This window comes from Heliangelus exortis, chromosome 1, assembly GCF_036169615.1.
Source record: "Heliangelus exortis chromosome 1, bHelExo1.hap1, whole genome shotgun sequence".
NCBI lineage: Eukaryota > Metazoa > Chordata > Aves > Apodiformes > Trochilidae > Heliangelus > Heliangelus exortis.
This window is the reverse complement of record NC_092422.1, coordinates 97,025,916-97,047,252: the sequence shown is the minus strand read 5'-3', so window position 1 is coordinate 97,047,252 and position 21,337 is coordinate 97,025,916. Positions and strand designations below refer to the sequence as shown.

The window sequence follows — 21,337 nt, the reverse complement described above, 5'->3', positions numbered from 1 at the left end:
CATTTTAGTACCCAAAGCTGTTACTTGCCCAAAAGTAAGGAATCTGGTCCTCTGCCATCTCTGACTTCAACTACATCATGAATATTTTCCAGATCAAAAATCTGAAAATGAAGCTGAATGTTTTTTCCCTTTTCAGCATTTAAGTACCACACACCTAGAAAATAATAGCATACACATAAAAACAACCTTTTCAGTTGTTACATTTACTGTGTAATTTCTATGTTGAAGGATTTTGGAGGAAGATAAATGTACGTTAAATAATTAAGAAAAACCCTAGACACTTAGAAGTATAAATCTTATCTTTAAAAGCAATTTCTTCTGTCAAGTTCAAAAATTAAATTGTTTCATTCTCTAAAACACTTTTGAAAATTGGATTTAAACTCCTAAGACATAAACATATGGTTTTTGCCATTCGTGACAACTGTCAATTTCCCTAAAGTAACAAAGCTAATACTTTAATAACTGCGAAAATGTGACAAATAGTCTTATCACTTAAGTTGTATTTGATAGTAAAATGATTTTAATAATCAGTAAGAAAACCTGTCTTTCAAGTTAGATGACTGTTTAGGGAAGTATTTTCTTCTCTTTAGCCTATGTTTTATCATATTTAATCTATGAAAACACAAATGCTGTGGAAATCTTATAAAGAAAATAACCATTTTTTTTTAACTGTTCAGAGAATTTAAAATATTTTCTCACTGGTTGGAATCTCATTTCAGAACTTGTGAAATTAAGACCTGGAAATGAGAGCTGTGACTCAAGTGGGACAGAAACAAAATTATACTTCTTGTGACAAGCACCCTAACACAACTCTTCAGTGAAGTAGTAAATAATTAAAATTTCAGTAAGAAGCAATGAAAAAGTTCTCTTCCTAGCTTCATCCATCAACAGTATGTACTGGACCACCTTGAAACTTTTTCCCTTTTGCTAGCTGTAGCTTAATCTATATCAAGTAACACCATTAGTAAAATGATGTCTTTTCACTTCTATGTTAAGAAACATTCAGTAGAAGAAAGTATCCCTTACAAAATACATACACATGTTCTTTTTCCCTGGCAAAATTTAACTATTTAACAGAGGAGATGGCTATGTTAACCTGGCAAATACATAGTGAAATGGGGAATTTCAGCTCCTTGTCTGTTCTTGCATATTTGGTGTAACAGGCATGATGGAATTAGCCTGTCTGAATGCATTTGAAGGGGTTATGCTTGTCTTCATCACTTTTAGCCAACTGGCACCATTCCTTAGTTTCTGCTAAGGGCCATATAGACTTCAGCTAAAAGATCACACTGCATATAGCTTCAGTCTTTTTCTCTTGACAGCATCTGACATCAGAAAATAGATTTAGTGTCTCTAATTTTATATGATTAGACTCTTCCCGAGGACTTGTGGAAGAATGACTTACAAAATGCTTGATTAGGGTAGTTGTTTGGAAAGTTTTCAGAGCTGAATGTACTGTTTGGCTCCCACAGTTCAACTGGCCCTCCACAGTCAGCTGAAAAAGAAAACATTTCAAAAATATAATTAATCTACTGTCTTACTTGTGCAAACAAAGATGATTCAGAATAAGTAATTTTATGGAGAATATTCAAGCTAACTGTAAGGGTTCAGTCAAGGTGTCAGTGTTATAAAGCTTGAACAAGTTGTGAGATGCCAAGACTGCAGTAAGGACACGAAGCATTGAGAAAGCCATGTGTGTAAGCAATTCACTGTCCTTATTGCTACAGTGCCTAAGGCAGACCTGCTGACAACCAATAGTTCATATACTGCTGTTTGGGAAGTGACAATAATATTTGTGATGGTGCTATGAGGAGTCTTCCCCATGCAGTTAGGGGAAGGGCACAGTACATCATCTGGTGATTATTGGTCTGCAATCTATGCGCATGACAGAAAATATGAAGAAAACAATGTGATAACAGTCAGGTGTATAATTTACAAGTACATTAATATAAAAGCTAGAAAATGTAAAATAAAAAAAAAAAAAGAGGGAAGCATCCCTCTCCCTCAAATATAAACTATTTATGCACTTAACTTGTATGCCTCACCTAGTATCTTATTGACATTGTTTCAGTATTAGCAGAGATAGTGAAGTATAATCCCCATTTTGTCATATAGCAAAAAACCCCAAAACTTAATAGCAAATAAAACCTTATACTATTACTTTGATTACGTCAGGACACAAAAACTTTAACAGATAAAACTTGCAAATGCTGAAAGTAGCTGTTTGATTTTTCTCTGAAACAACTGTTCCAATAAGGTCTTCATCATAACCATACATATGGACTTACATACAAAACCAAATAAAATGTACTCAAAAGAAAATTGTAGAAATGTATATGCACACAAACACCCACTCACACACTTAGACATATCTAACTGTACTTTATATATTCAATATTATCTTTCAAGATACACTTGAAATGGTGGTTTACATCCAAAATATTTCATCCTTTCCAAAACTTTACTTCATATTGAGAAATATTCTTAAGTTTCATTTGATCTGTACCATCAGAATAGACTTTGATATTCTCTATTTTTTGTAATTGCTTTATTAAAAAATCAGCATTGATCCTGTGCCTTCTTCAGGAAATAGAAGTTAACGCAGAAGAAATTTACTCGTTTTATTTTGTTTTGTTGTTCTATTCTTTGAATTGCTTTTTTGCTTTTCAGACTTTGGCTAAACTTTAACACTCCTCTCACCATCCCTTAGAGCTCAGATTTTATGTTTCTACTGTCAGGCAGTGTTGTACACTCTGAGCCACTTGGCTGGGGACTCCATAAACTAAAAGTCCTACTGAGTTTGCCCATTGAATCCCACTGAGAGGAAGCTCCACGAAACAGAAGAAAGATTGGAACTTTCTCATGGCAGCCATCCTATAAAATTTCTATTTCACCAAATCACTCCTGGCAAGAAACATCAAACTCTCCAAAAGTAAAAGGAAATCTAACAATGACACATTGACTAACAGATATATTATGTTTCAGCCATATGGCTCACAATGAAGACAGCTTTCTGTAAATACCATTAACAAGAAATAAAGACTACATAGGCACTTTTTTTTTTTTTTTTTTTTTTTTTGTGTGTAACATTACTGCTTGTATGAACAGACACACAGCTATTGTAAAACTGCTTGAAGAACATATGATTCTTAGCCAGTATCATCTCATGATACAAGCAGAGAAAAAACAACTTTCTTAATAACAGAACAGGGGCAACTTATGATGAAATGTGATCTGGTGTTGACTACATGGAAGGCACATTAGTAACAATCTTTCTCCTGGATGGAAAAACAATAGAAGTAATTGATTTAATCCATGTGTGGAAAAAATATTTTAAAATCTTCCAGTAATCTTTAACCACATATTTATATGGAATAACACATATAGCTGTCTCTGTTTAGAGAATACAGTAGTAATCAGCACCAATAATTTTGGTCATTTCATTCAGCATAATAGAAGATTTTCTCAACATTTTAGAAAATTATACATGACCTACTCATAAAAAATAATCTCTGTGCTTTGGCCAAAACTTTAATTTATATTGACAAACACATCACAAGCGTGGAATCAACACTGTAATTTCCACATTATTTGGGTTAAGAGACAAGTTATAAATGAATAAGAAGATGAAAGCAATCTATTTTTTTTAGACTGAAGTACAAGCTGACACTCTTATGCAAAAGACAAAAGGAAATCCAGCTTCCCTATGCCAAACCCAAAATTTTTTTGACTTTTCTGTGAGCTACTGTGGCCGTGTAAATGATGCCAATGCCTCTAACTGAAGCACTAAGTCTAGCAAAAGAAATTGGTTCATCTTAAATTCTTTCATCTCTTGTTTGTGGGCATGACATTTGTAGTGAAACCATTAGCATTAGTAAGCTTGCACCACATCCATCAAAGTAATTTCATACTCCTTTGAAGATGACTGATAACATTATTATTTTTTTTTTCCAGGAGGCTATAGATAAAGTATATGTAGCATACCTCAAAAAATTATGCAAAAAAGTTTTTACCCATCAGCACCTTAGGCTGTGCTTTTTTATTGTATTGAAGGACAGTATGGATCCTTTGCAATATTTCACAAGGAGCTATACACCACATGGCCACTTCCTTTTTTTGAATAGTAAAAATTTAACACCATATTTTGGGTAGAGATCTACAATTTGGCAGCAACACTGAGCTACAATTAAACACAGGCTTGTTCTACCACTAGAACACTAGACTGATGCTGACTTGGGAAGAGTGGTTACCCACAGCACTTGAAAGATGGCTGGAGGTGGAAGACATTATCACCTCTCCACAGTATTATTTTAATAAAAACTGCAATCAATTCCAACTGTAAAATTCACCTTGGTAAATTATGACTGAAATTACTAGGATTATTTAAATTTAGTTTTACCGACAGAGACATATTACTGTACTTTGCCTCCTTATGTCTCAGGATGCAAGTCTAAAATGGAATTTTGCTCTTTTTGGTTATTATTATTTTGCTCTCAGGTTTTGTTTTCTTACAGGTTCTGATTTAGTAGACTTAGAGATGATAGATTTGACTGAAGGACAATAGTAATATTCTGTGTTTCAGTATGAATACAATGCAAACAGTCTTTTTCTATTATTTTAATTTTAGACCATTTTATTTACTATATGCTGTCAAGAGAGCCTCTAGCTGTGCTTTGCAAGTGAAGGTAAATTTAATAAGTAACATTTCTGGAACATACTCACAGTTTTAATGATTTGAAGTAATCTGTGAGTAAGTGTTCTGTAGAGGCCCCTTTTTTTCCTAAAAGGTTATTTCCCCTCACTATAAATTACAATGCCTTATTTTAATTTTATTGACCATTTGATCAAAAATGATCATAATGATAAAAAAAAATCCAAATTATTTTTTCTGTAAACTCTATTCAGATTTGTACCAGTGTTGCTTTGAATATATACACTCTTTCTTCATTATTTTGTATACATTTTCAAGATTTATAATGATGGCTACAGCTATTTTCTCATATATCTCTCAGTGAGATGCTTCTAGCTAGCCCTGTGGAACTAGAATGTTGTTAGAAAGCTTAAATCTCTGTGCTTTCCTCTATAAAACTTTGCAGTATAATGGTTCTGGATCAAGCTGTACAGTGTCTGGAGAAGCAAATATGCACGATAGGTAGAAACTTTTCATATTTCATTAACTTCCACTGGACTTGCAAAAGGTGGCAAAAATGTGCAAACAAATCCAACTCTCCTCCAGTTTCCCACTAACTGGGTTTTCAGAAGATGTGCTAAGAAGATACTGAGATGAAATGAGAGGAGGCCGCATCAGCAGGAAGAAAGCCCCATCCATTATAACTGTAACAAACACCTTTTCATTACTCCTGCCTTACCACAACAAGTAGAATTAGCAAAATTGAAGAAATCAGGCCTAGGTTTTGACACATTCCATAATTTATGCAAATAGTGAAACTTCTTATTAGATTAGGGAGTGAAAAGTGTACTTTGATTGTTGTGCTGTTTTTTATTTTTGTCAACTCACTTCCTCTGAAACTGGAACTGCTATCTGTCCTTCTGTACATTTTATTTCCCTGTTTAAGCTAGTTTTAGAGGAAATATTGGTTTTTTTCCCCTTTTTAATGCAATTACATATAGTAGGAATTAACAATGAAGCCAAATGCATTTTGTAAAGAACTCAGTAATTTTGAGCCTTATTCCAGATAATACGTCCATTTTGTGAATTAGACACTCACATAGATTGTGCTCTATTCTGGCACTATTCTAGATTTTTTCCTGTAAACATGGGATTTTTCACTGTGCATGTGTTCTCAAAGCTTGGTGAATTTTTACTATTGAGACCTCTACTAAGGTTACTATGTTCCTTTGCTCATTCTCTCATTACCCTGCTACATCACATATAATTTTAATTGTAGAGGTTATAATTATTTAGTTATCCTACATTCTTCAAGTTTGGGAACATATTGTAGTGATAGTTTAAGCTGTGAATCTACCAGTTCTGTTGTCATCAATGGAGCCCTGGGCACAGAACCTGATCCCTATTATGTTAACCTGAAGATAATTCATAATGCTGAAGAGAGATTTTTATAAAACTGGAAGCAGAAAAAATCTGAATCACTCATACACCAACATAGTAATAGGAAATGGCAATCAATTGTAATTTAGTATTGACTTACTGGGAACTGAAGGGACAGTAGTGACATCTGGAATCACAGTTGGGTCTACATAATTACTTTCATCACACTTTCCCTTTGTCAGACCGATGTCATCCAAAGCAATATCACTGGGACCACGCTCTTTAAAAGCATCAAAAATAACCTGTTAAGGAAAATAAATTAGATTTTTTCAGTTTAATGAAACATTTATCAGCTTCCTATACTGAAATATTCTGTCTTCTATCTTGAATGCTTTTATTTCCACTGTAATCTATACAGTTGCTACAGTCAGAGGTGGGCATCAGGAATAAGTCAGGACTTCTTACAAACTTAACAGTACTCTGCAATCCAAATAGATCATTCTAAGGAATACAGGAACCTCTTTGTATAAATTATGAACATTGCTTCAAACAACTTAATAACTTTACTTTTTATATATAAATAAATGTAACTTTAAAATACAATTTCATATCACTCATCAGTCCAAACTTCTGATCTTATGCCATATCTCCTTGAAAAACTTAAATGGATCTGATTTGTTTGTTATTATATACTTAACTAAGTCCTTCTACCAAGGAATTTCTGCTGGTGAAATACAGTTATGTAGAGCTCTCTACCTGAGATTATAAACCACACATTTGCTGGAAGTCTGGTGCAGCCAGGTCACAGATGCATTTACTTAGTCAGATGGTAAATGTATCTCTCTGTTAGTGTTTTTACATCTATCAAAACTACTATAGCAGGACAAGCTATCTCAAATACCTACAAAACCCAACATTTTTTAACAGAGGGTTGTTGAAGGAACTGTTTTGCCTCAGTTGCTTTGTTTTGTTTACAGATATGTCAGGTCAATTGCTAACAGTATGGTGCCAAATACATTTCTGTCTGCAACACTCCTGCAGTGAATTATTCTGTAATTAGTGCCAGAATCTGAAAATATTTAATTTAAATCTTTTCATAGTGAAGTGCTTCATGTCACACTCACTGCAGAGATTTTAAAATCAACATCAGATTTTGATAGGCTTTGGCCACCCTTGTTTGGTGGAAAGCTCTCTTTAATGATAACCTTGATTGTCCCATTATTTTAAGGTTATGTGTTTTCCACAATAAAAATATATTAAATTCCAGAATAGACAAGTGTAAGGGAAGGGAAACATAAAAATTCAAATGGACACCTAGTCTTCTGCATGGCAACATTTATTTGATGGTATGAATTAGTAAATAGTACATTTGGAGCTGTGGATAATTGGGTTCATTTAGCAGAAAACTGATATTGGTGTAGCTAAAATAAATTTTTGAAAGAACTAAAAGTTTAACAAACCTTGAAATCAGATGTTTCAGTTAAAGTTACTTGTCCATAATTCCACTTGTTTCCATAGTTTCCTTCTTTCTGGAAAATGATCCTCTCCAAACTATGCTCATTCCTTATGCTAACTCTTAAACGATAAACATTAGCACTGTACATGAAATACCTAGTGGAGGAAGAATAATTTTGGTATTTGTCAAACAAAGTGAAAAATAATTTTATTTTATATATTTTTTAATGGAATTAGGACTATTTTGCAGTAAGCATGAAAATAAAATGAATCATATATAGTTAGATTACACCTGGAAGATTCGCTTGGTACTTTTCTATAGTTTCCTCAGAGGCCTAGTGAAGCATCATGAAAAAACAGCATTTCAGGGATTCTTCATATCACTTCTGTATGCAAATGAATTTGGATGCAGAATGCAAAATTAAATATACAAAACGTGACTGCAAGACTCAAAACTATAAAGGACTGTGAGTTTCAGTTCTGAAGTTGAGACTGATCATGGAAATCCAAACAGAAGCAGGCTTGTACTGCTGGCACACTGGCTTGGATTAATAGTCTGCACGAAAGAAAGATATTTGGTTTTATCCTTTAAGAAAGTATATGTTTAGGAATTACATAAGAATACCAAAAGCTTAGACAAAGTGGATCTGAAGAGGCCAAAGGCAGACTCAGAATCCGGACTCTCTCTTCTCCAAATCCAAGTCCTATGGGTGTTGAAATATAAAATCCTGAAAGATAATGAGCACATTTTAATCACTACAGAATTACTATATATTTTTTTCCAACAAGAGTTTTTATTTTAAAAATAATATTGATAATATCAAGCACAGATAGTGCTACATGACTTGGAAGGTACCTGACACTAAAAATGTGAATGATTATCTCCAGATATATCTATCAGTCAATGACATATTAACATGAGCATTAGACCTCATTGGAAACTCCTCAGAACTAGAGATGAAAAGGTCATACCTAGTTCGCTTTTGAAGTCAGTGGGAGATCTGCCTTTTATTCAGTGAAGGCAGCAATTCACCTGAGTGATTTCTACTTAGCTTGTCAAACTGTCTTTCACTTGACATTACTTGTGATTTTGCAGAAGAATTTCTTGAGGTTTTTCAAATTTTAATCAACATAATAATGGGAAATACAGTTTGTCTGCTGAGGTGTATGCGTGTGTGTGGGAGGGGATGACTGCAGGAATATTTTATAGCAAAGGGAAGCATTACAATTCTTTCTTTCTTTTTGCCTTTCTATCTTTCTATCTGTCTTTCTGTCTTTCTTTCGTTCTATCTATCAAATAAATATTTAAATCTCATAGTCATAGAATCTAACAAGAATGAATATCTAATTTAAACTACATATATTATATTCTGTTATATCTAGAATAGATAGCTTTTTCATGTGGGAGGTTAAAGTAGGCAAAAATTAGGCTGAAATCTGAATCAGTTCTTTCACTTCCTTTGTTGTCTTAGAAAGCACGCATTAAAATATATACAGTGCCTTGCTTTAAGAAAATGATCATAACATTCTTCTTCAGGAAATATCTTCATATACTCTAAGTGACAGTTCTCTTTGTTTCATTAAGTCCCTGAGCATTCAGAATCAACTATTGAGTATGTATCAAGTCCTTTGCTTTCCAAAAGCAGCACAACAAAAAATACATTCTCTTACTTGATGCATGTAATAGCTAGATATAAATGATGCAGCTCACATTTCCTTCAAATGGAGGTTGTAGAAATTTGAATACTCAGTATAATAGCAACATTGCATATAGCAACATCACATGTATCACCTTATATCTAACACAGTAAACCAGGCAGCACCTAAAATAAATTAGCATTTTCAAGACAGGTAGGATTCATTGCCAAGCGTTTATTAAACAAATTTTACATTTTTTTTAGTCTGGCGTTTATTCTAGGAGTCAAATGGAATTTTTTTTTTTTAGAAAATGTGCATTTACTCCTTTCCTGGGAGTAACTCCTGCCAGAATAATGCAGCTAAAACATCGAAAAGGACAAATTGTGTTAACTGATTTTAGCTGGACAGTAAAATCAGCTGAGAAATAGATTGGTTTTCCTATTGAAGTAAAAAAAATTTGGAGTCTAATTCTGGGATAAGGACTCATGATACGCATTCAAAATCTGATTCTTATCAGTATTGTCTCTTTAACTAAATCCCATATTTTATATGATCACTTTTCTAAATACATTGTTTTGTTGAAGCACTTTTTGGAGAGTTTGTGTCCTTTACACATATGTGGGATATTAGTGCATTTGGTGTGTGATTCTAACTGTAGACACAGGTGTCCTATGTAACCTTCATTTCAACATTACATTAAATACCAATTATCCTGTGACATCCATGAGGATGTCATCAGTAGATAGGGATGCAATAGAAGTGATAACATGCAGTTGTTTGTAATGCAACGCTGCTGCATAATAGGAATTCCTTTCTCCCATAAGGAATTTTGGTATATTAACAATGAAATTTTCAGTACCTCACAGTTTTATAACTTTATACATTCCTTTATTTATGTTTTTAGTTTGCGATTATTTCCACAAAATATCAATCAGTAGCATAAAGCATTTTGCCTGGTAGCCTGGAGTCCTTTTTATGGCTGAATAAAATTAATGATTCTTCACTATGAAGAATCCATTGTACATTCATATAACATAAGATTACTCAACCTTTTCCTTTAACCTGCAATTAATTTTTATGTGATCTTACCTGATATGTTGCCAAATGTATGATCAAAATCAGGACCACTCATAAGAGGAAAGGTAGGGCCCTGAACTCTCTCCCAGTCTGAATCATCATCCAAATCTTGTATCCAGTAACAAAAGTCATCTTCAAAAGTGCAATTGACTTTCTCATAATCTGTGAATAAGAACTTCTAGTAAGTAAAAATGACAGAGATATTAAGTATTTTAGAGAAGAATGAGTGATGAAAAATGTAAATTTTTAAATATGGTTGAAAACTGGCCCATGGTATTCAATTTTCTTTTCAATGTAATGCAAGATAATTACTGAAATGACTGTGGTTCGTACTTGCTATGACTGAAGGTAGCCCTACTTAATCTTACACTCATTCAGCCATATTCTTTTTTTAATTTTTGTTTTAAAAGATTTGCTTTGCAAGACATCACCCTGCTGTTAGATAAACGCCTGTAGGCCTGTGGATAGTCTTACTGAAATCAATTATTTGATCTTTAAAGTGTTATGACTATTCTCAAAGTGGATTTGGCTGCTTAACTAAGGCCAGGAATTACTTTTTCACTTTTCATCTCCATTTTGTCCAACTGAAAATATAGTCCCACCAAAACTTCTGTGTAAAAAAACCACACCAAAAAACCCACTTACCGTTTAATTCACTTGCATTAAATGTAGTGTATGTTGCATTAAAGCCATTGTAATTTTCAGAATAATCAGTTGTAAATTGTGCTGTAGCCTCATGAGAAAAAATGTAAATTGTCTCAGGATTAGTCCCTGACAGAGAAGCTGAAAACAAATAGAGAATAATATAGTCAGAGAGACAACAATCCCATGCTCATTCAAATTCCCAGTGCTGTCACAAAAATAAAGTGGATTAGGTTTTTGAGTTTTAAAGAGTGGTTTTGCTCTTGTACTGTGATCCTGCCTACAATAGCCTCAAAACCCTGAAGGCATTTAGCTGGTTAGCTGAATATATAAATATTCTGCAAATTCCATCTCTCATATCTATCAATGTGGATATCAGCTAGTGGAGAAACATCTCTTACAGTGCTCATATTCAACACTGTAATCTCCCTCTCCATGCTTATGATATTGTACATGTTCTTAGAATTTACAAATATGCACTCTGAAACTCTAGCAGCACAGAACTGAATATATATTTTTATGATATATATTTACCCTGAAATTACAGAGCAATTTCATTTTGTGATGTATGCATGAAGGCGTGTACCAGAGGAACAAGAGCAATGTTCCAAGAAGCATGTGGACAGGGTGCTAGAAACTCTCATCAAAGATCCCTTTTCATGAAAGGCTGGACAAGAAGACCTTTTGAACTCCCTTCCCCCTGGGAATGTTCCGTGAATCTGTGATAAAATTCTAACTTAATTTAAATTCTCTTAAATAAATGCCATATATATGAAGGGATTGATAGAATCATCATACAGTGAAATAGTTGATCCTTCATCTAAATCTGGTATGATGCCATGCAACAACAGTTAAATTGGTGACTGTATTCAGGATGAAGAAAATCCTGAATTCCTCACTATTCTGTTTTTGCCCCCACTCTTTCTGTTTTGAAATCCTTGCCCAGTTTTGCACAGATGGAGAGACTTTGTTTTTCTGAGGAGGACTTATTTACTGACTTTTAATACACATTTGAAAGAGTCCCAAATTACTAAGGAACAATAATGGGTATTGTGTTTCACACTTTTCATTCCACTTATGTTATTTTCCTTCCTCAGGTTTGTTTACTCCTTCTAGTGGAGAGTCCTGATATGGAAATATCTTGTCATTTCCTCCTCTTTGGTATTTCCAATAACTGGAAATCTACCCCTCAAACTTAGGCAGTCCACCTAAGGAGAGTCTTTAACACTGTCATTATGTCTTTATCATATCACGGGTCATCTACAAATCATTCCTCAAAATCATGCAAGTAAATTGTTGCCAAGAGAATTTTATTGAAGAAAGCTCACACACTTAAAATAAAAGCGGAATGAAATTCAAAGCAGTACTGAAAGGGTAGAATTTCTCAGTTCTTTATTTTATGAGTCTTTTACTATTTCTGATTCCCATTCCCTTCTTGCTTCCATAAGGGAGGATAAATAATACTGTATCTTTCAGACTTATATTTATCTAAAAGCATATAGATTACACCTCTGAAGAAATTCAGCTGGACAGACTGAGTGAAATGGGCAGATTCTGAATTTTCTGGAATAGAATATGGAGACAGGGATAAGGTATCATCAGTATTTGAATTTGTGAGGAATGTAATGCTACACACGTAACAAATTTCAGGGAGCATCATAGTACTACTACCAACAGCTTCTCTTTAGATGCTTTCATTTTATGTCACTATGTGTGACGCCACAAGATCTTCTGAAAACATATTTCTGGTGAAACATGGATCCCAGAAGACTGTGGCTTATTAACTAATTATTAAGATTGTTCAAACAAACAAACAAACAAACAGAAGCTTACAAAAAAATTCTAAACATGTTAGGGAAACATTTATCTGGCCACTTAGTAAGAGTAATTAAGTATATAGAGATCAATTGTCTAATGGAAAACTTCACACAGATGCATTCTTCCACTTAAATACATACACACAATTTTTTTAACTTCCAACAGTTTACTTTGCCACATATATTTTATTTATGGAAAAGTAAGATTAGCTGAAAAATAAACTTACCTCTTAAAATCTTTTCTTGTCCTATACCTTCAAAAATATTTAAATTGTCCACATACTGTTGTGTATCAAAAGAAGTGAAGTTCAGTTTAATGGATAAGCCTTGAGGCACTCTAAAATAACAGGAATAAAATAAACCTCAAAAGAAGTCATGTTCTAGTAATTTGGTTTTGACTGTAGTAAATTCATCGCATGCTTGAATGATCTTAAGTTTGGAAACAAAATGAAATAATGCTAATAAAGACTATTAATCAGGATTACCTATTGATTAACTTCTCATTTTTCAAATTGCCAAAGGAAAAGTGCACAAACCTTTTGTAATAGTAGAACTATTCCTTTATTCACTGGAGTTATGTATATATTAGGAATTGAATCTTCTATGATGAAGAATTTGATATTAAGCTGAATAGTCTTTTATGGGCTTTGTTGTTGTTTTTTCCTTTTTTTTTTTTTTTTTTTTTTACTTTTATTGTCTCTGCAGCTCATTAAATTCCAATTACTTTAAAATGCATTTTGCTAACAGATATAATCTCATTTCTCAGGTAGACTTCCCAAAAAACATCCCAAGCTGAGAATGATATTGTAGTTTCAACATGTATAATAAGATATCATAATATGTCTCCTAAGAGTCCAAAATAATGTCTCTTATGATAAAACCAGGATTTGCAGGAATACTGGAGGATTTCCAACCCGCTGTTTGGGAGCATGTTATCGTACCTAAGAGTCATCCAGCAAGTTTAATTTAAAAAGTCACTTCAACATGTAAAAAATTCTGCGTTTCTTCTTTCAGTTATATATATCTGAGTAGTTCTCGCACTGCCTTTCCACTAAATATATATAGAAATTCTAAAACTCTATAATAATATGCAGCTTAGCTTCCTATACCACAATTGCCCAAGAACTGGTTTTGAACAGCAATATTCTGGTGCTTATGAGTTTCATCTTACATCTTCATTTGGGAAGGAGTTAAATCAGAAACGCTTTTCCCGATAATCTAAAAATATGTTTTGGGTAAGACCAATATAGAAGAAAACATTGTTTATACACAACATGATAAATTCTGGTTTAATCTTCAACTCTAAAATGGAATCGCTTTTCCCAAATATAATCGGGAAAGCTTACTAGACAAGGATAGGCAGAAAGGAAATCAAATCTTGGATATATTATAGGGTGACTTTTAACACATTGTTAAAGGGATAATAAAAATAATAGGACAAAAAGTCTCTCATTGGTTACTGAAAGACACAAAAAAAGTGATTCTGTTCAAAATTTGAGTACCACATAGAATTTTTCAGGCCTTTGTTGTCAGTGGTGCCAGATGTTTTTAAAGCAAATCCCTGGAAAACGAAACCAGGTGGTTGTTTTTGTCAGTGATAAATGTGTAATTATACTTATTTGCAGCACCTATACTATAAACTTGCAATTGCTCATGACTCTTTCCAAAATGAAGCTTTTGCTGGCTAGATATCTGATACAGATACCTACCTAATACAATGCTTGCAGCTATTGCAAGATTTGAAGTAAAATTAACAGCTTTGAAGGAAGTAGTGCACTCAAGACACGATTATTTATTGTGCTCAAATTCTGTAACACCATGAACTGAGAAACAAGTCAGGAATATATTCCGAAGGATATAATCTTGTGCTTTTCCTGTGACACACCTATAATTTTAAAACCCAGTGTTGCCAGGAATTATTGGTGAACAGTATTGCTGAAGCTGAGAAGAAACAGATGTGCTAAACAGAAAGAAAACTATGTTTTTTTCTGAAAAAAAGTCCTGAATAAACTTAAGGGCTAGTATTTTCAAAGGAGCCTTGGGAATAAGAAGGACAAATCTTATGCAGTTTTAAAAGCTCTTATTTAATCTTTGAAACTCTTTGAAATTAATACTTCTCAGAAACAAAAGAACAGACATTATTACAAAACCATAATAATAACTACTGCCTATCTAAACAGTGACGTCTGAATTGTCAGTCCTTGTGGGGATTTTTAGGAAATACCAACTTGCAGCCATATGATTTATTTTATATGTGTACTTTAGGATGAGATTTATTAGATACTATACCTATCTTTTTTTTTCCCTGGCCTATGAAGCGGGCTAGAGTGTCAAAGTCAAATAACTGTCCTTCCCTGGAGATATGTATCTTAATTACAGCATTCTACTTCTTATGTCTATAGCTTAAAAGGTACTTGGTGTTATTATGTCAAGTGATACTCATAGACTCTTGAAATATACACCTAATTGAGTTAGGAGCACAGATTCTGTTAATTTCCAGATGCAATGTATACCCTGTAAATGACAAGGGAATTCTTGAAAGTTCTGTATGTTAGTAACAGTTACGTCCCATTAAAATATTACTCAAAGACTACTATTTGCTGTAATATTTTGAAACAAATATCTTGCAAATATTTTTAGTTATATGATTTATTTTGAGCTTACAAATATGTTCCTGTGGATGTATACAATACATAATATTTTGCAACATCATACTTAGGAATATTTGTAAGTGGTAAAATTATGGATATAGTTATTAGTTTTAAGCATGCAAGTTTTTAAAGTGAAGTTCTATAAATACAAAGGAGAAAATGCTGTTGCATATTTTCCATGCTAGGGCCTCTGAGAAAAGAAACAAAGAGCATAAGGTTGATGTGCAGGAAACAGTATCACCTCATAATAAAAAAAAATATTAGGTAGAATATTATTGGAAAATGACTTACTGTATAATCCACTGGCAAAAAATATTTGCATTATATGGTTTTGGATAATTCATAGAGTGAAAAAACCCAGAGGAATCAGTCAGCATAAATTTTCCATCACAAACTGCAGCTGTAAAGATATAATAAAGAATGTCTGTCAAAATGCTATTTGAAAAAGAATCAGAGCCAAAATGAGAGATACCTTACCTATCGATTTACATGAATTACCTTGGAAATACTTTGTAAGTAACAAGGAGAAGAAAAAATACAATGTACTACCAACTTACACTTCTAGTTTATGACTATTTGATTGCAAAGTTCTATATGAGAAGAAAAGCAATACGGGTAAGTAAGTTTCAAATTAGAGGCAATCAAACTAATCCAAACAATTAAAATCCAGAAGTTGGATGCAACTAATCAAACTTTCTTTCTTTCATTTTATTTTATATATTTGTAAGAAAACAGGATATTGTCCTAACAGTTTTGATCCACAGTGACTTTATATCAGGAAATTGTGTTTGCACTACCAGAAACAATTTGATATCCTGTGAATAAAAACAAGAATGTGTAGAGCTGACTGTTGCTATCTACATTTGCATGAGCTTCTTTGTCCCTTGCTTTATATATTACTAAGTAATCCAAGGTGTAAGTGGATATCCTAAGTTTTCTGCCAGCTATCAAATTAATTTATCTGAAGTAAATGTTATGCATCATGATGCATTTTTTCAAAAAGCTTTTATTAGTTCTGCTTCTTTGGTGCTACTATTCCATTCTATGCATATTATTTATTTTTAAAATCAGTAATTAAAAAAATATATTTTTAAGCCTCAGTAGGATTGGAAATGTTAATTCATGTAGAGTTATTTTATTTTGGCAGACACTGAAACACTGCTGAGGTTTTAATACATCTTTTGAACATTATACTAGGAATCTGATGATGTGTTTTATTCAGTTTTTAAAGAAAGCATCATAGAGCTTTCAAATAAGGATAATATCAGTACCATATATTATTATCTGCAGATGTAAGGACAAGTTCATCAATTTAAGTCTAGTAATTAGAAATTAGACAGAGTTTTTCCTTAACATCAGAAATGAAATAATATCTATAATGACTACTCAAATTATGCATAATCAATCATATTGAAAAATAGATGGAAATTTTACTGAGTGTAGTCCTTCTCTGAGGAATGATATATAAAATGATAAATGAACACTCCCTGTCTGCTCATTTTGTAAGTGTAAAATTCTTCCTGACTATCACTGTATCAAACACAATATAAAAATTAAGCTTTGATTCAGTCAGGTTCAGGCATCCAGTAATAAAGACTGCAGAATGAGCTTCACTAATGCTGATATGTCCAGTGAATGAGGTGGAATAGAAACATACTTCCTTTTGTAATCTTCATGGTCTTTGAGATAAAACCAGAACACATATGATTTAAAACAGAGCAAAAAGGTCCATGAAAAAGCAAGTTACTATTCTATATGTACATTTTATCCAAGTAGGCTACAGCTTTAGAGATGTGCATTGTAATAGAAGTACATTTTCTGTCCATTTTAATTCTTGTGTTTCCTGTCCTCATCAGTGGGCTAATATTTACAACCATTTCCCATTTAGAAGAATAAAATCAATGTGCAAAGAATAAAATCAGCATGAGAAGTGCCCAGCTTGTTATTAATGAAGTGTGAGAAAAGGTGGTAGTTGACAAGTGTTTAGCAAGACACATCCTGATCTTAAAAGGATTTAATAATACTGGCAGTAATAATAAGAGATATAACATACTGTTCTAATAAAATTGATGACAAATTTAGCTCTTGTCAGCACTTAGTATCTGTTCTTCTTGTTTCATTTTGTCTGCTTTTTTCTTATCTCTTAAGAGACAGTGAATAACTTCAAGCAGGATGGAAAGATTCAGGCAAAAATCCTTAGCCTGGCTCAGCAGCAACCTAGCAGTATTCAGTGCTTTGTATCTCAGGAATGAGGAGCAAGATAGACAGGACAGGTTCTAATTGCCTGAAGAACCTCTCAGTGCTTCCAGGTTGCAGGGAGGAGGCAGCTGTGGTGAAGATGTAATGACAGAAGTCATTACATCCTGGAGCCCTCAGAAAAGCCTCATTTGTTCTCTTAAGTACACAGGAGGCATCTTTTGTATGAACCACTATCACTGCTTGCTCAACATGCATCTTACTGTCCATTTCTATTTACTTATGTTGCATACAGGGTACATTAAGAAGACTTAAAACTGTTTTCTGGATTTGCAGCTAGAAGCTCCCCAAACTGGTTGCTTCAAGCCTACATATTTCACTTGACAGGCCCTGTCTCTGCCAAGGGCAGTACATTATGTCCTGCCTTAGATATGATTAATATCTCTCAGTACTGTACTGATGCTGTGAAGGAGGTAATTACAAAATGTTATCCTAGACATATAATAACTGCAAAGAGCCTGCAGAGAGAAACGCCTCTTGGGATCTGCTTCCAGTCTCCCTTTCCTTACATGTATGTTCTACATGGCTGCTTTTCAGCAATGCCAGCCATTATTAATAGATGCTGCTCTGATTTTCACACTTCTCTAGAGGCCTTTCATTGAAATTGCTAACTTCACTTCTGCACTGCATTGCAGATCCAGAAAGAAACCCTTCAAGATAGTTTTAATCAATAAAACAAACAAACAAAAAGGTTTTCAGTTGCCTGATTCTCTGCTGATAACCTGAGATTTTACTGAATTCTATGTAACACACAAAGAGAACACTAAAATTCACACTTGTATCTTACCTTTCAAAATAATTAGCTTATTGTAAGGTCACAAGTAGTAGAGGGAATAATAAGATGATAAAGTTTAAAGGGCAGTGACCCCAATGAGCACTTGAACACTGGTAGAACAAATTATGAATTGGCTGTAGATCTCCCTGGGAAACTCTGAACTGCTTCCAAAAATCTAGACAACTCTAGCTTCTACATGACTGTATTAAGCTACTCTAGGGATAGGACATAAGTGAAAAGTCAAAGACAAGGAAAAATTGCCAGGTATCCCAAACGTGCATATGGCTTATTGCCACTTATTTCACTGTGGGGTTTTTTTGCAAAGTTTGCTAAAAAAACCAAAATACACAAATTTAGAAAAGCTCCAGGGGTTTTTATGCAAGATTTTAAGACTGAAAATGTAACATAAGAGTCATGAGGTAATGATTTGTCCTCCAGTGAGAATTATATTTCTGTAAGCTTATGAGCTGAAACTGCTAAACTAATAGTAACTGAATGAATTGCTTGGAATCACCAGGCACTGGTGAAGATAAACATGGGCAAATCATTCAGTTCCCTGAAGCAGAGTGTAAATGTTTCCTCATGACACTCTGTCTATTTTGGCTTGTATGCACATTCCAGAAATTTTCAGTTCAGTTGTGCATATTCCTTACTGACTGTTAAAATGCTCATTAAGAAATCATATCTACATTTGCAAAGGAGCAGGGCATTCAGTTTATGAATGGTAGAGATTCAGGGACAGATGCAAATCAGATCCAAAAGCCATGTGTATAAGAGGACAATTTATTTAGAAAGAACACTACTTGATATTATTTGTACACAAATTCTATATGATTTTGTAATAGATATTACATTTATTTATACTACTACTATGTTTATAGCAAACAATAAGTTCTATGATATTTTAAATTACCATAGCCAAATTGTAATATTTCTTCACAAATGAGAATTTTAAAGAAAATTGTTTCCATTTACAAGATAAAGACTGTGATAATCATTCTTGGTATTACTTTTAGTAGAACTGATTTGGACTTAGCCATACAATTTGTTGCATATTTACAAACTACTGAAAGGCTTAAATACATTTAAAAAGACTGATTTACAGGAATTTATATTCTTACCACATCTTTTCGTAGATTCATCTGAACTATCTGGGCAGTCCAAGACTCCATCACAAAATAAATCTTTTCTAATGCAGGTTATGCCATCATCACAATGTTCAGCAGGTGGCAAACACTCAGCTGAAATAATAAGGACAAGAGCAATAACAGCACAGAAGTAATGCAGTTTCACTACAAAGGAAAATTGATTTACTTCTGGTTACTCTAGCACAAATAAAATCAAACACTCTGTTGTGTTTTACAAAACTGCATTTTTAGAAGCCTGGAATGAAATATCACATACTATAAAGATAAATTTGAAATAGAACGGAGGAAGTTCTCAGAAGTGTCATATATTTTGAAACTGAGCTTATAGTAGGACTGCAAGTAAATTCCTATGATTTCCCATTTCCATCCTCTACCAATATAAACTACTTCATGCAATATAAAAAATGATATTTTCCAATTTCTCATGCTTTGATAACATGATAAAACTTTACTTTGGTTTAAATAAAAGACTGGATTTTGAAATATCAGTAATTTCAGAAATGGTGTTTTTTTAAGATTTACAAATTAAATTTATAAGTTAAGAAAAAAATTTTGCAAAAGGGAATGCATAGACAGATCCTTAAAACTGTGGAATCTCATTAATAGTATTTTTGTGGAGCAAAAATTTTCATTTACTGCAAACATGCCCCTTTATTTTCTAGGTGGTTTTGATCTCAGACATTTGTAGAATTCATGTGGGTCCTATTAAATGAACAAAACCACACAGCTAAAATAAGCTTTGGATAACTACTACTTTTAGAATTATTGAAAAATGCCTGAAATTCTATGGAAACTATTCACATAGTTCCTTTATTTCAGTAAATGCTTACTGGAAAAGGTGAAAATTTCTTATGTAAGGTGGAAAAATGTTCATTTGTAATAGTGATCTTGCAGCCTCAAACCATTATTAATTGTTTTTTTCATATAACTGTTCTGTAATCAGATTAAGTAAATGCTTGTCTGATACCACATTGTTTGATATCAGTAAAAGTGACAAAGTTTGGATGTACTGCAGCATTTCAAGGCACTTTACAAAACACTCTCAGTGTTAGCAAGGCAGACAGTGTAAAGCAAAAGAGTTGCCTTTTTTCATCCTATTTGTAATTGAAGCAAACCACATACATGTTTGTTACATGATGGAGGTGGTACAGGGCCAAATGAATTAATTGCCAGAGATAAAACTGCATTTTAAACTCAGAACAAAAATCTGGCCAATAATCTAAGAATATGTTTTGGGTAAAACCAATATAGAAGAAAACATTGTTTATACGCAACATGATAAATTCTGGTTTAATCTTCAACTCTGAAAACTAAACAGCACTGCCACCTACTGGGTGTAAAAACAATTAACAATTATAAAGTAAATTGTAAAAGTAAAACATTCTGACATTTTTTGCACAACAAATTATCCTAAATTGTGATGTAACTGCTATACTCAACTGGAAAATGGCAGTAAATAGAGTAGGTACATTTGAAAAGGCTTATAAATATGATATATTTCAGCATTTAGTGAGGCTACAGGAGGATTTCAGATTCAGACAGCATTGGCTGTCATGGTAGTCATGGTAGAGTTTGCTAACAGTTTTTATTTGTTTTTGTTTTTGTTTTTGTTTTTTTGTTTTGTTTTTGTTTTTGTTTTTGTTTTTTGTTTTTGTTTTTTTGTTTTGTTTTGTTTTTGTTTTTTGTTTTTTTATGCCACCGGAAATAATTTAAAAAATGAGCTGTTAGTATGATTTGGAATAATTTTTGTAGAATCTACAGTTTTAGAAGTCCATAACCTTTGAAGTGGTCTCCTCAGTCAAATCATAGGTAAAACCACAAGTTGTATATAGGAATGGGATGTTAAAACTGAATGATACAAGAAATTT

General features: G+C 33.1%; 1 protein-coding gene across 1 annotated transcript in view; it reads right to left on the bottom strand.

Moving 5' to 3' along the window:
• Positions 1 to 21,337, bottom strand: part of TMPRSS15 (transmembrane serine protease 15) — a 51,130-nt gene that overhangs the window by 19,856 nt on the left and 9,937 nt on the right. The window contains exons 8-17 of the mRNA XM_071755280.1: positions 19,443 to 19,562; positions 15,582 to 15,690; positions 12,867 to 12,976; positions 10,826 to 10,963; positions 10,193 to 10,342; positions 8,091 to 8,193; positions 7,471 to 7,621; positions 6,171 to 6,312; positions 1,406 to 1,495; positions 29 to 154 (exon numbers count right to left, since the gene is read on the bottom strand). Of these exons, the coding sequence (XP_071611381.1) occupies positions 29 to 154; positions 1,406 to 1,495; positions 6,171 to 6,312; positions 7,471 to 7,621; positions 8,091 to 8,193; positions 10,193 to 10,342; positions 10,826 to 10,963; positions 12,867 to 12,976; positions 15,582 to 15,690; positions 19,443 to 19,562 (1,239 nt within the window). The remainder of the gene's footprint in view (positions 1 to 28; positions 155 to 1,405; positions 1,496 to 6,170; positions 6,313 to 7,470; positions 7,622 to 8,090; positions 8,194 to 10,192; positions 10,343 to 10,825; positions 10,964 to 12,866; positions 12,977 to 15,581; positions 15,691 to 19,442; positions 19,563 to 21,337) is intronic.